The sequence below is a fragment of the Haliotis asinina genome, chromosome 6 (genome assembly GCF_037392515.1).
Source record: "Haliotis asinina isolate JCU_RB_2024 chromosome 6, JCU_Hal_asi_v2, whole genome shotgun sequence".
In the NCBI taxonomy this organism is placed as follows: Eukaryota; Metazoa; Mollusca; class Gastropoda; order Lepetellida; family Haliotidae; genus Haliotis; species Haliotis asinina.
Window position 1 is genome coordinate 55,012,109 of NC_090285.1, and position 15,163 is coordinate 55,027,271.

General features: G+C 38.7%; 1 protein-coding gene across 1 annotated transcript in view; it reads right to left on the reverse strand.

The window, feature by feature from the left end:
* LOC137286460 (dynein axonemal heavy chain 1-like) overlaps nucleotides 1-15,163 on the reverse strand; it is a 91,977-nt gene that overhangs the window by 46,304 nt on the left and 30,510 nt on the right. Inside the window, exons 28-42 of the mRNA XM_067818344.1 lie at nucleotides 14,632-14,722; nucleotides 13,985-14,082; nucleotides 13,427-13,532; nucleotides 10,713-10,826; nucleotides 9,905-10,054; nucleotides 9,072-9,158; nucleotides 8,502-8,608; nucleotides 7,371-7,450; nucleotides 6,696-6,787; nucleotides 6,104-6,258; nucleotides 5,555-5,732; nucleotides 4,980-5,174; nucleotides 4,674-4,793; nucleotides 3,336-3,353; nucleotides 471-629 (exon numbers count right to left, since the gene is read on the reverse strand). Of these exons, the coding sequence (XP_067674445.1) occupies nucleotides 471-629; nucleotides 3,336-3,353; nucleotides 4,674-4,793; nucleotides 4,980-5,174; nucleotides 5,555-5,732; nucleotides 6,104-6,258; nucleotides 6,696-6,787; nucleotides 7,371-7,450; nucleotides 8,502-8,608; nucleotides 9,072-9,158; nucleotides 9,905-10,054; nucleotides 10,713-10,826; nucleotides 13,427-13,532; nucleotides 13,985-14,082; nucleotides 14,632-14,722 (1,750 nt within the window). The remainder of the gene's footprint in view (nucleotides 1-470; nucleotides 630-3,335; nucleotides 3,354-4,673; nucleotides 4,794-4,979; nucleotides 5,175-5,554; nucleotides 5,733-6,103; nucleotides 6,259-6,695; nucleotides 6,788-7,370; nucleotides 7,451-8,501; nucleotides 8,609-9,071; nucleotides 9,159-9,904; nucleotides 10,055-10,712; nucleotides 10,827-13,426; nucleotides 13,533-13,984; nucleotides 14,083-14,631; nucleotides 14,723-15,163) is intronic.

A 15,163-nucleotide genomic window follows, 5' to 3' on the forward strand; every position in this document is an offset into this window, starting at 1 on the left:
CACAATACAAAAAGATCTTCTTATAAAACATAAACTTTATACCTGCTTGTTTGAAAATATTGATTAGTGTCTAACTAAATCTGAGATGAGGGATGACTTGATACTTGAACCAACCTGCAGACACTGATGATTCTTTGAAGGGAGTCCTTCTTGGGGTACTTATAAGCATTTTTATGCGACTGTCCATCCAAACTTCAAATGACAGTTGCAACGATATTTTAAGTAAAATATTTACAAAACGAAAAACTTATTTTTGGCATATTCGATCACCCCAGCATGAACTGTAGGACCCCCTGGGAACCCACAGCCAAGAGAAGGTAACTCAACCTCATAACTCACTTTCTACGCTGTTGTTCACATGATGAAGATGTACATGCTGTCCTGTCAACCTTTCAAGAGCATTGAATCAAATTCTGAGGCTATGTAACTAAGAGAAACAGTACAAAACACCATATGTTTAAAAAACTTACATTCTCTTCTTTCATCTTGTTTCTGAGCCAGTCAGAGAACTTCTTGTGACTGTCATTGTCCCCAGTACCGCCAATGCTCCATACAAGGGAGAAGATAAACCAGGGTTCAATCAGCTCCTTCACCCTTGCCAGGGACTCTTCTGAGATGGGATTCTCTCCCTAAACATAGGTAGCACAGATGACAGCTTGAATTTATTTTCACAGATAACAGTTTCTGCAAAGTAACACTGATGACAGCTTCAAATAAAGTAACACCAATTACAACTTGATAACGGTAACATTGATGCCCATTGTAAATCTTATGCAAACTTGACAACATTAATGCTGATGACAACTTGAAGATAGTACCACTGATGACACCTTTATAACAGTAACATTGGTAACAACTTGAACATAGTAACACTGATGACAACTTGAACATAGTACCACTGATGACAACTTGAAGATAGTACCACTGATGACACCTTTATAACAGTAACATTGGTAACAATTTGAACATAGTAACACTGATGACAACCTGAAGATAGTACCATTGATGACAGCTTGAACACAGTAACATCTGTAAACCTTAAGAGAATTTAAACTGAGTAACACTGATACTGATGACGTGATAACAATTACACAATTATGTTATGATAACAGTAACACTGATGACAACTTGAACATAGTAACAGTAATGAGAATTGAACAAAGTAACACTGATGGTAACTTAAGAACTGTAATACTGATGACAACTTGGGCATAGTAACACTAATGCTAACTTGATAACAGTAACACTGATGACTTGATAACAGTAACAATGATGACAACTTGGACATAATAACACTGTAACTTAACAACTGTAATACTGATGACAACTTGGGCATAGTAACACTAATGCTAACTTGATAACAGTAACACTGATGACTTGATAACAGTAACAATGATGACAACTTGGACATAATAACACTAATGATAACTTGATAACAGTAACACTGATGGCAACTTGATGACAGTAACACTGATGACAACTTGGACATAATAACACTAATGATAACTTGATAACAGTAACACTGATGACAACTTTAACATACAGCCTTATGTGTCATAACAACTGTAATACTGATGACAACTTGGGCATAGTAACACTAATGCTAACTTGATAACAGTAACACTGATGACTTGATGACAGTAACACTGATGACAACTTGGACATAATAACACTAATGATAACTTGATAACAGTAACACTGATGACAACTTTAACATACAGCCTTATGTGTCATACAAGCAGAGGGTCAGACAATATCTAATCACAAGGAAATATATATTCAAGATTAGAATAAGATATGCAAAAAGCTGCTTCAAAGCCCCTGAATACACAACAAAGAGACTGCCACCACTCATAGTCCTCATAGTTGGGACATCAACCTCAACAGTTCAGTGATATGAGTGAGTGAGTGAGTTTAAAATTCTTCATATACTTTTCATAACATTTCTGGGTTAGTTTCTGCCCTGTCTTCAAGTGGATAAATTGTTTAGATTCAAGCGCTTTGGGTAATATTCCAGCATTATTATGGACCGTACAATAATATCAATGAAAAACACTGGTACCATGTTCATATTATGAATTTTTCTCATGAATGAAGTAAACTTATTAGATTTAACAGAAAACTAAGAATGTGAAGCATGAAAAGAAACAAAAGTAGCATAATTAACTGAACTGAAAGAAATTTTCAAGCATAATTTCTGAAAACAAAAAAACAAAACAATTTTTAAGGTATAGTTCCAATATTTGTAACAAAATAAATAGAAATTAGTCTTTTGATTCAAAACAGTGACTTGCTCAGCAAAAAGCTAAAATGCAGACAATAGAACTTGGAAATAACATGGAATAACACTGAATAACTTGATGCAACATGGTATAACATGAAACACAGGAGCATGGTCCTGTCCATCAACTCAGGTACTCACAAAGATTACATCCTCCTCCTCAGAGGGTATTGCAGTCTAGAGGTGACAGAGTAGTAGGGATAGAAAGAAGGAAGGATGAATGGATGGAGAAATAAGACATGAAACATCCAACTGGCTACAGTTAGTACTGCAAGATGCAACTGTAATCAGTACAACATGAATTGTCTTCAACATACACCAGAAAGTAAACAGTTAGATCAATCAAACAGTCCACACCAAATAAACATTCTTCTCTTATTTTATTGTCTGTATTTCAAATATGGTTGGTTCGGCATCAAGAAGCACAGAGATGAAACTGAACTATGTCATGCTGTTCAATAATTTCTAAAGGAGAGATTGATACTATATGGCCATTTCCTCACTGGTGTTTCAGTTATTTTTCTGTTCTTGTTAATATTTAACCAATTCCACCAATTCCTGCAAGTTGTTTTTTTCCAGTACTAAATGAGCCAGGTACTAATACTATAGTTATGGTTAGGAAGCAGGGCTACTGTTGGAGTCTATCTTTCAGATCTTGATGAAGAAATATTCCTCAGGAGATCTGTTGAATGTCTATTATCACTACCATCTCTAGCAGCACAATATACCTTTATAAATACATATTGAAACCTACCATTATCACCTTATCATGTCATACTTTAACCACCAAGAGACAACTAGTCCATGAACATAGAACAAGGCGCTGTTCTTCAGACAGCAAGTTTAATATTATTCCTCAAATTAAGAACAAAACAATATTAGAAACTGATATGCTAATTGTAACCAAAAATACCTTGATGTAAGATTACCCCGATTTATATATATGGGGTTGTGATATATGAAGCACTGCAAGCAATGATAGGGTACAAGTAATAATGGAGTGAGAGAGAGTAGGATCAAGTTCCTGAGACTAGACTTGACATCAGTCTCTTACCACTTTTCTCTGGCTAGCCTGTAGACAAAAGCATTCAGCATGATGGGGTTTGTCTCAAAACAATCAGGGGAGGGTAGCTTGGGGGGGGTTGTCTTACAATAAAAGAGGGATAGTTTGCATGGTATGTCTTAACCTTCACAGGATGTCACACAGGATATAAGTGGGATCATTTTACAAGAATCAAAGTGGGGATGCAATGTTTTAGGGGTCGTCTCACAAGAAACAAGGTGGAATCCAGGCACTAGGGCTTCCCTCACAAGAAGTATGTTGGGGATGCTGGGTTAGGCGGTAATCTCACAAGAAACAAGGTGAGAATTTTGGGCACAAGAGGTCATCTCACAAGAAACAAGTCAATGATGCTGGGTCATAGGGAGGAGTCTTTACACAAGAAAAGAGGTGGCAACTGGGGCACTAGGAGTCTTTTCACAAGAAGCAAGGTGGGTGGTGGAATCGGGCTCTAGGGGTCATCTCACAAGGAGCAAGTAGTAGTACACGGTTATAGGGGTTGGCTCACAAGAAATAATGTGGGTATACAATACAATAGGGGTCATCTGACAAACAGAAAGTATCAGGAAACAGGGTGCATGGGTAGTGGGGGATGAGGGAGGAGCACGGGCAGTCAAGCTTTCACAACAATCCAAATGCCCCTCCATTCAAACTTTGTGAATAAAGATGTTGTCACACAATACCAGCATTAATCATAATGACAGATTGACAAATGCATAAAAAAACATGCTGTAAGCACTCACAACCACACAGAAAGAAATACTTTCTAAATGTAACACTCTCTATTTCTACGTCCACTTTCAATAGTATATACTATGTGAGTAAGCCAGAATAGGAATTCAGCCAAATTTAATTTTGAACAGTGCCCACATACTCAGTGATTTCAAATTGTGCTTTAGAAAAAAATAACCATGAAAGTTTTCATAAACAATTAACATAACATCTAGAAATACATCACCACATCTATACACACATGCATGTAGGTAAGTGATCCAGGCTGACATGCACATGTTAGTTTATTGTGCTTTAGGGTTTTCACTCTGTGCAACAAATCTAGAAGACACATTTATCTGGAACTCCTCCTCTTTAGCCACAAACTGTCAACGAAAGACTGCCTGTCCATTCAACAACAAACATTTTAGTTCAAATATACAAGAGAGGATCCAGTTTGTGTTTGTTATAATCAATTATTTCGGGTCAAGTGCTGGGTAGCAGAGAATAAATTGAACATAACATAAGAATTGACAGGCAATATAGTACATTATTCCTGTGATAACTTTGCTACCCCTACAACTCTCACAGCCATGCATGAAGTACGGAACAATGTGTTACCTCTTTAGGAATGAAGGGAGTAAAGAAACACTCGATGAGCTTGAGGAGACTGAAGACCAGGTTGCCATCAACAGTTGGAACTATTTCCTTAACATTGCTTCTCACAAACTTCAGAGCAGGCTGAAACATCACAGAAATACCATTACAAACTCTTCCTCCTCAGAGCCTTACGAAAAAGAAAGAAAGAAAGAAACATAAATAAACAAACAATGAACGAATGATTGCTTGAACTCAGTCTAAAGTCCTCTTTGGTACTGTTCTATAAAGCACATGTTTAAAGACACTGTTGTATTGTGATGGTCGTACCTCCATGAAGGCATCAAAGAGCTGCTGGAGATGGTCCTTGTGGTCATAGATATTGTCAGGAAGTTTCTTCAGCCAGCACTCCACGAAGGGGCTGAGTCCAATGTAGCTGGGTTCCAGGTACACCATACCGCAACGGCTGACAGTAGCAGGGGAGGCAACAGCGAGGTCAGCCACCTCGAACATCATTGTCATGCCCTGCACAACACAATGCAGTTTGAACAACATGGTAGTACATATGAGTAATAAGTACAGTGCCAATAGACATTCAGCCACAAGTCACACCCATGAACATTATAGACAAATGTTCAGAATTCATCGTTTTGAAAACCTCCTGATATCATTCCTAACACAATCAATCATAATGATAACAATATCTATCTGCCTGAGAATCTCTCAGTGAAAACACAATGAGATTGAGTGAGTTTGGTTTTATGCCGCTTTAAGTAATATTCCTGCAAGGCGGGGGATACCAGAAATGGGCTTCACACATTGTACCCATGTGGGGAATCTAACCCGGGTGTTCAGAGCACCCTGTGTATGGAGAAGTACCCAAACTGGTCCATCACATAGCCTACATCTGACAGTTTGATGATCTCTCCACTGCTGAGGCACAGCTTCTTGTTGTCATCCAGCACAGTGTTCATGTTTTCGATCCACACTGCATCTACAGGTCCGTCGAACAGAAACCAGCGGAGGTCCGTATCAGTGGCTGCTGCACTGTTTCGGATGAGCGAGGACAGGATGCCATCAGTCCTAAAAACACAAACACAAATGAATCAAATTCAGCCAGCATTAGCACAAGGATCCAGACTGAGATGCTATCTGCACTATTCAGAAATGCCTATGAAACAACAATAACCATCTTAGAGGACGTTCTGAGCGATAACTGTCTAGACATTCTAAGTAATAATTGTCTGGAAATATGTTGTTCAAGACAGTTCATCAGGGGACATAACTGCTACTACTCATTGGGATATAACAAGGTAATTACCTCCCCTGATTGTCTAGTCCACTTGTGCTTTCAGGTATTCCATTATTGATTACCCTGAGTATAATATTCTATGTGCCAAACTTTCATCTGCCAATAACGTAATACTGACAACAAACACGGCCCGGCAACCCACCATTCATGAGTGAGGATGTCAAACTCTCCATACAGCTGCCCCATGGTGATGGACTTGGGGTTGAGGATATAGGTGTGGACATGCTCAAACTCCACCCCTGCTGGCGACATCTCCCCTTTCAGTGACGTCATCGCCTTCTGGAGAGTCTCATAGCACTGTAACGTACAAAGAGATTCACCATATTATACATTGATCAAATGAAATAATTTGGCAACAGGGAATAAAAAACAATAAGTGTTCATTCCCAGCCTGTAAAAGGTCTTTCTGATATAAAGATAGCTTGTCAATGATAATTATTACCTATACATGTAATTACATTTCTGTTATCCTTGTATGCATAGTGAAATTGAACTCATGCTCATATACCTCAATAAGTGAATGACGTAGAGTTGGTTTGGACAGATTCTGCAGGTCTTTATACTGTTTACTGTGAGACTTTTGAAAAATGTAGATCAAATAAATGAAATTGTTCATTTAGAATAAAACCTAACATCTTCATTAGACAACTTGACAAACTAATTGATTATGACTTATTTGTGACATCTTGGCATGCTGGAGTTCTAGGAGATAGGGATTGTTTGCCTGCCAGTACCTTTGTCTTGCCTGAGGCTGTCGGCCCCACCAACATCAGACCATGGCGCACCACCGTGGTCTCGTACAGCTGAATACACTTCTTGATGAAGCCTGCAGGACAAGATAGCATTGTCAAACAGTGGAAAGTTTTGTTAGTGAATGAATGAGTTCTGTTTTAGGCCACATTTACCATGGATGGGGACACAAGAAATGGGCTTCACACATAGCACCCATGTGAGGAATTGAACCCAGGTTTTGGCGTGATGAGCTAATGCTGTAGCCACTGGGCTATCACAGGCCCTTGGAAATTTAGCAAATACTGACTCAGAAGTAAATATGGACTGACATAATGATGTAGATTTGCAATTAATCAACCAAATGCAAAATATGAGCAAACTGATCCATTTAAAATAATACTTTTCAGCCTTTCTATTGCCCATGTTAACAATGGTAATCTTAACAAGTTGCGATGTAGCCACGCTTGGTACCACTGCTGGCAACCCTTACCAGGCAAATCAGGAACATCATTTTGTCCAAGATTTCACTAGAAAGATACTAATGTATTGAGCAAGACAGTAATTCTGCTAGGTGACCTCATGTACTGACTTATCAGATAAAGCTACTAAATTTATGGATGGTTTCACCAGTACTGAAAAGACAAGCCTTTGTATTTTAAGGAAGTATAGGTACTAACCATCGACATCCTTGATGGAGAGTTTGTTGCAGCTCTTCCTAAGTGATGTATCCAGAGCACCATAGTCTATAGACTCATCCCTGTAGCATAAAATAGCACTCAGTCAGACACATCTCACACAACACTGTCTAGTTCTCTTTCGTAAATATCTCCAGGGACTAGTAGTAAATCTTGAACAATGAAAACCTATACCAGTGTGTGTTTTTGTAAAAAGATGGCATTTTACAGAGCAAGATAAATAAATAATCTCCTGGAACTAACATTAATTGTTGTATTAAATAGATGTAGAATTATGGAGATGTTACTTCACAGACATGTTGTGTTGACTGAAATGTGCTTCTTACAGAGATATATCTAACACCATTAAGATGTTTCAACATTAACATTCCTCTGCTCATTTAATAAACCAGTTTCCATACATGATTCTCATCATTTTCTGCTGTGACTCTACCAAACTTTATCTCTACCAAACTGTGACATTTGTTCAAAATTTGGGCATTTAATACTTAGCCTATGATGCTTACAAACAAATCCCACCTTATATTTATTCATACATGCATAATGTGACGTGTGAACATGTGATGGTGAGCTAATATTGGGAATTGTGATGCATTAATCATGCTTATCAACCATTATCACCTTGTACTTATTCATACATTCAAAATGTGACATTCAGCTAATATTGGGCCTTGTGATGAATTCATCGTGCATATCAATCATTATCACCTTGTACTTATTCATACATTCAAAATGTGACATTCAGCTAATATTGGACCTTGTGATGTAGTCATCATGCTTATAAACTATTACCACCTTGCTCTGATTAATACATTCAACATGTAAACATGCGACAGTGAGCTAACACTGGATCTTGTGTTGCAATCATCATGCATATTGACAAATACCATCTTATACTTACTCATACAGCGTAATAGAGATTACGTTTCTTTAGGGAAATAATGGGGAAAGAAATTTTCACATTTCTTAAAAAAGCATAAACATTTCAAAATTTATTTAAAAACTGAATACGACACAGTTCTTGATTCTCAGTCTTAACAGTATAGGTAACAAAATATTACAGCTACTGATAAAAACTGTCCCACTGCTAACAGCAAAATTGTTGAGACTTACTTGATGTTCGGGAAAAGATCAGACACGATACCGGAGAAGAGTTTGAGATCGTCTATCAGGAACTTGGGTACATTGACGTCCCTGATGGCGCGTAAAGCAATCAATTCCTGAAATAAACATGGCATGTCACTAGGAAAATCATCACAGAAAGATAACCGGATAGCTATTCTTGAGACGTCTGTAGCCCTACAAACTTCTAATGACAATTCTAAATACGTAGGATACTATCAAAGTTAAGAATTCTTAGGACTACAAATGTTTTGAGAATAAGGATCCTGGTTCTTAGGATATGGCCATAATGATCCTGGGGAATTTAGTCTCTTGTCATTCAGAAACAAACAAATAGTACAGTGATTGGAAACAAGCATCAATCTACATGGATATGATGACATGCATGAGCCAAGTGTGTGAGCTGGACCAAACTATCCCAGTAGCTCCATCAGGCAATGGTCCAACAGGCTACCGTTTCCAACAGGCATGGCTACCTCTCATGGCTTGCTGAAGACCTCTATCCCAGGTCTTCATGACTCGAAAGTTGAAATGACTGTTGTACAGGCTACCATTACTCACCTCGTCCATGTCTGGGTGTTGTCGCTTCAGGTTTCCTGCGGCTGAGATGACACTCTTCACAGCACGCATACCAAAGTCGTAGTGATCCTAGGAATATAAACAAGAAGAAGTAAAATGTAACACTTGAAGAAAAGGATAATCACTTAACAGAACAGTATTTCAGCACTGTTGAGCAGTTGATACGCTGGAAGCCAGGCGTTATATAAATTCAATATTATTAAAATTAACAGAGTTTTGGGACATTCATCACTTCAGTAAAACCCACTTGGGGACTGTTCTTAATTTATGGCTGGGCAGGGGTGATGGTGATTTTTATGGGGACGCATGTACAATGTGAATAGACCGCCCAAACAACCCTCCCTAAAATTTGTGTACGAAGTGAGTGACACCTCTGCAAGTCATGTACAAAATCAATGACACCCACCCCCTTCCCAATATTTAAGCAAATTTTTTCATATTCTAATCTACGAAATTGGTGACACCCTTATCTCACCAGAACAAAATGGGTTACCATGCACGCACACACGCACATGATAGAGAAAGGCTAAGTTTCTGACATCTTGGTGTCTGGTCTGGTTAAATCCATTTTGGACGGGTGACATTTTGAAGTTACCTGTCTTGATATCTGACTGGGATTTTGGCTTATATTGTACTTTGACATCAGGGCGATTTTCATCAACTACCGGGTATACATCAAATTCTGTCTGATTAGGGACCAGTAATGGTTGCTAATGGTGAGGTTTTAGAGAGCAGAAGGTTAGAATGATGCAGTGGGGTGTCTTCGTCTCAAAGACAACATGGCAACGCTGCATGTCCTGGGGTGGTATGTGTACCTGAGAGCTGAGCTGCTCAGATGACAGTTTGAATGTGGTGACAATCTTCTTGGACAGGTTCCTGGCATCCGAGAACCCAAAGGAGAAGAGAGAGATCTCGGCAATGAGGGCATAGTCCGGCACCATCATAGCCACTGGCCGGAACAGAGCCTGAATAGGAGTGATAGAATACAGGTTACTGCTGAACTGCAGAATTTCTGCTATGCGTGGAATTAAACAGATGTGTCAATATTCCTGTAGAAATGTTTCTGCCCACTATAAATATTTACTCCAATACCTCTGAGTTATATACTAGAGCAATCGCCCCAAATGAGTAAATGTTTCGACATTAAACACAATACAATCTGCATTTGTCATCACATGGCAAAGTATGTGACATTTTATTCATGATTATTTGACTGTGTGACCTTCAATACAATGCTAGAGTGAACTGTCTCACTTGTGGTGTGGTACCCAATCATCAACAGTCACACTAGTTTTAAGAAATACACCATGGAAAGGTACTGGGAATATAGGAAATAGTACATCAAGCAAGGGATACAATATTGATGGATAGACCTTATCAAAAGTAGTTGCTTCAAAGTGCTGTCATTTAGATATTTATCAAAACCATGACACCCTGTTCACTGGATCGATTATCCGCAACACCATATAACACGTTATGTGTAAGGTTATGATGCATGATGTAAGGCTACCCATGATCAATTGGCAAACTATTATCACTTGCTTGATAATAGTGTTAGCATCTACATGAAATGTTGCACCTATTGCAGTACAGAAGTCATCTACAAAACTCGTTCCTCTTTACCTTGAGATTGTCAGGCAGCTCTGTCCTGCCAGCATAGCCAGGGTTCATGGTGATGAAGACAGCACAGGACGCCTTCAGCGCCAGCTCGACACCTTCAAAGATGAACCTGTCCAACTGGGAGAAACACATGGAGGTCAGAACAGGATTGCAACAAACACAACCTTACCTACAATCTGACTCTCTTTTACAATCATTTGCTATCATATCTTGAATATATTTTACCTGAACTGATATTGAATAAATCTCAAAGTGATTCAATTGCTGTTTGGAGAGTTTTTCTTGTGCAGGATGCAAAAAGCAAACTATGAAAAGTGATACACTGACTTGAGTAAAATAGTCAAATACAAATATTAAAGGCTTACCAATCACTGAAAAATACAGATATTTAATTAAAAAAAAGAGAGAATTTCTACAAGTCAGAGCATGTTCATTGTGTTTGCCCAAAATTTACGAAGCCGATCTGTAGAACCCAAAATGAAATGTCGGATGGAAATAAGACAAATGAAACAATACAAATCTGACATTAAAAAGATCATACATATCGATGAGAGGTACAAAACTGAAAATAATTGATAATGAGAAATTGACAATGAGAATGTTAACAGATATACACAAGCAACGGGTGATATTTGAGGAAACATCAGTCAAGCAAAGGTGCTAAAGGACACAAACAGAACATTTTAATGGATACAAAAGCTGTTTGATGACATCATCTAGACAGTATTTATGTTTACCAAACTGTAGGGTGTGATTACTGGTATATACATTACCTTCTGAAGCTGTGCTTGTGTGATTGTCATAATCTGCATAGCTACCACTGACAACACTTCTATATCGATACGGTTAAACTCATCAAAGCAGGCCCATGCCCCTGAGCTGAGTGAGAGGGAGAGAGAGGCACACAGGGTTAGGGAGAGCACACAGACAACCAGACACAAACAAGCTGCCTTACAGGGTTCTGACGGGTACCACATATGCAGCCTCTTGTATCAGAACTTGACAAGATAATATACCAGCTCACAATTTGTTTTGGTTTCGTAAAATGCATTCAGACAGTTTGCATTTTCTGTTCCATGTAAGCAGCTTGAGAATTAGAGATGTGAATAAATGGGTTATAAGGTACCTCATGGCATCCATGATTCAGGGTTCAGTTTATACAAGCAAGAACCATGCTAACACTCCTAGGTACATGTCAGAACCCAGAATCAGCAGTTAAACACCAAAACATTGGACATAATTTGTTCAGAATTTGGTCTTTCTTGGTTCATGGATATTGTTTAGAAAAATTCTTCTGATAAACCCTGAAGAATTTTGTTTTCAATAAGGAGGGGATATTTCTATCACTTATCAAAAGAATGATGTGAATATGAGGCCATATTCAAGTAAGTTGAGAGTTTTTGTCATTTGATATAGTGCAGGTGAGGTACAATGGTGTTAATGTCAAGTATAATATTTTACACTAATACAGCAAAATGTGTTTGTGTTTCTGCTGGTAGTGATTGTTTCACTAACTTAGCAAACCCATCTCAACAGAAAACTGTCAGCAACTTGACCAAATTCTTTTGCATCTTACACACAAAATTTCAGCTTTACAAACCTTGTGAGTGAATTCACGAAAGACATCAGAACTGAATCCATTTCACACATGGACTAGACAGTCAAAACCCTAGCAATGGAGTCAGTGTAACATAGAATTACCTAATGTGTCCTTTACCTAGAGAAATCAAGTATTTATGGATTCAGGAAATATGCAATTTAGTTCTTATGGACCTTGTATTTTCCACTGTTCCTTTAATTCTTGTAGATGATATCCCTAGGTCAAAATGAAAAGAAAAGTCCAACTTTGGTTGATCAACATGCTGTTCACAATGTAAGACAATAGCTTGTTTGTGCCTGAAGGACTAGATATTGGGAACTCGGTCCACTGGAACAAAGAGATGTTAGCACTAAGATTGTTGCAAGTCCATATAGAGGCATTGGAGTTACAACAGTTAGCACAAAGACTTCTCAATCAGCCCAAGTAGCATCTTATTCCTGGCAACATCTTTCTGTTGGGGATGAGTGAGTGAGCTTAGGTTTACAACGCTTTTAGCAATACTTCAGGAATATCATGGCACGGGCTTCACCCATTGTACACATGTGGGGAATCGGACCCCTGTCTTCAGCGTGTTGAGTGAATGTTTTCATCGCTAGGCTAATCCATAGTTCTAGTCATGAACAAAACATATCATGTACCAGAATCAGTCTACAATTTACCTATAATTTGAAAATTAGACGACCTGTATCTTGCAATGTTTATAATGTTTCCAAACAAAGAATTTTTAAAGGTGGACTGCATCTTAATCTGGCATCCATTTTCAGCTCAGACACCTAGAACCTAATGTCCTTGGTAGTTGGTTCATGTGTTCAACAGTTCAACATGACAACAGGACTAATTACTTCCACGAGTTAGATGCTACTTAGGCTGAATATGAAGCCCAAATGCAGGATAATATATATCATCACAAAATTGAGTATAAAGATGATAGACAAAGCAAACACTTGATGACAGTTGGGAGTTGTGTCAACCACACAGCAGAAAGACAATATATACACACAACAATATATTGTGAGCAAGTGACAAATGCTCAAGCAGCAAAGGGAGGCAACTGCTGAGGGTTTAGTAAAGTGACACGCAGAAGAAAGACAGGGTGAGATGTCTGATGTCTTCTCACCCGCTGTTGTTGGGCTTTCTGGATTGTTGTGATTTGCATAGCAACCACTGACAACACCTCAATGTCGATACGGTTAAACTCATCAAAACAAGCCCACGCTCCAGCACTGGAACATCAAACAGGCACATCATGCCCAATTCACTACATTAACATGACACAATGGACCCTAAAAACATTCACAGCCTGTTGGGTCACACACACCCCAGCCGTGAACCGATTGCCGTCTGCTATCAGCAGTGATGGTGTTCAGTTTTCATTAATACTATCACATGTCATTAAGTACAAAAGATTCTGACTACAGCAGAATTTAAGGTGTCCTCATCTAACAAATAGTGTAAAGTCAAATAAGCTTGACTACGACGTTCCATTGAAAAGCTATGACAACTGAAAAAAGAATGGGGAAAGATAGTTTGCATACTGGTAATATTCAATCAATTGCAAGTCATTATTAGGAAGAAAGGGACTTTACATATCTCATACATTCTTTTAAACACATCTTCAACACATAAGAAACAAGTGAAAACAAATTCAAAGCAATATACACTCTGTACAACATACCTGGCCAGACCTTTGAAGAACTTGCCCATGGCCATGAAGTCAAGCTGGTCAGAGCAGTTGAAGACAACACACTGGATAGCCATAGCCTTGGCCAGATCCTACAGACAGGGTTAAACATTATAGATCTATTTTGCAGGAAACAGTTCCAGAAAGAGTTATAGACTGAGGGGAAAAAATAAGGGATCACATGAGCACAAGTGTTCCCTATTTTCTTCCCATTTTTTTTTCACAAGCTATGCACAGTTTGTGAAGAAAACTGGAAGAAAACTGGAAAAATATAAAGGAACAATTGTCTTTTCATGTGATCCCTTATTTTTTCAGTCAGTATAGATGCAATGTATCTGGAAATGTTGAATGTGTCAGCAATATCATAGGCTCTTGCAGACAATCAGGATCTGGCAGGGAGCCCATTTTGTTAACTGAGCAAGTAATGCTCAAAACCCATAATGCGAGATTACACAACAACCCACTATCTTACTCATCGTGAATAAAAGATACCTGAGTCCCATTCTCCAAAAGACTCAAAGAAAGAGATAAGCATGCGTCAATGAGATCTGTTCTGTTCAAGACTCGTACATAGAGACAAGCAAGAGTTACTGTAGCCTTGAGTTTCCAAAAGATGAACTTACAGAGGTGAGTGTGCTTACCTTGGTTGTCTCTGTCTTGCCTGTCCCAGCCGGGCCTGCTGGAGCACCACCAAACTTGAGATGAAGAGCCCCAGTTAAGGTCAGGTAGCATCTGCAGCAGATCACTCTTCACATATTGTATCATGTGGAATTCAGACTGATTTATCATTTTTGAGATGAGCACAAAAACTAATCTACTGGCTACATCTCTGCTTCCTGCAAAGCTGACAGACACTCAGTGAAGTCCCTGACTGTCCAATAGTTCTGCACACAGAGTGTAACATACCCATTGACATCAGGGTTAGAATTCATCTTCAGTATCACATGCTTATGATAAGGCGTGACTAACATTATCAGGAGGGCATGCTCGCTGACTTGGTTGACACATGACATTGTAACCCATTTGTGTAGACCAATGGTAATGCTGTTGACCACTGGACTGTCTGGTCCAGACTTGATTGTTTACAGACTGCCACCATACAGCTGGAATACTGCTGAGTGCAGCGTTAAATTGAAATTACTCACTCACTCACTCACAGAGTGTAACAAACAT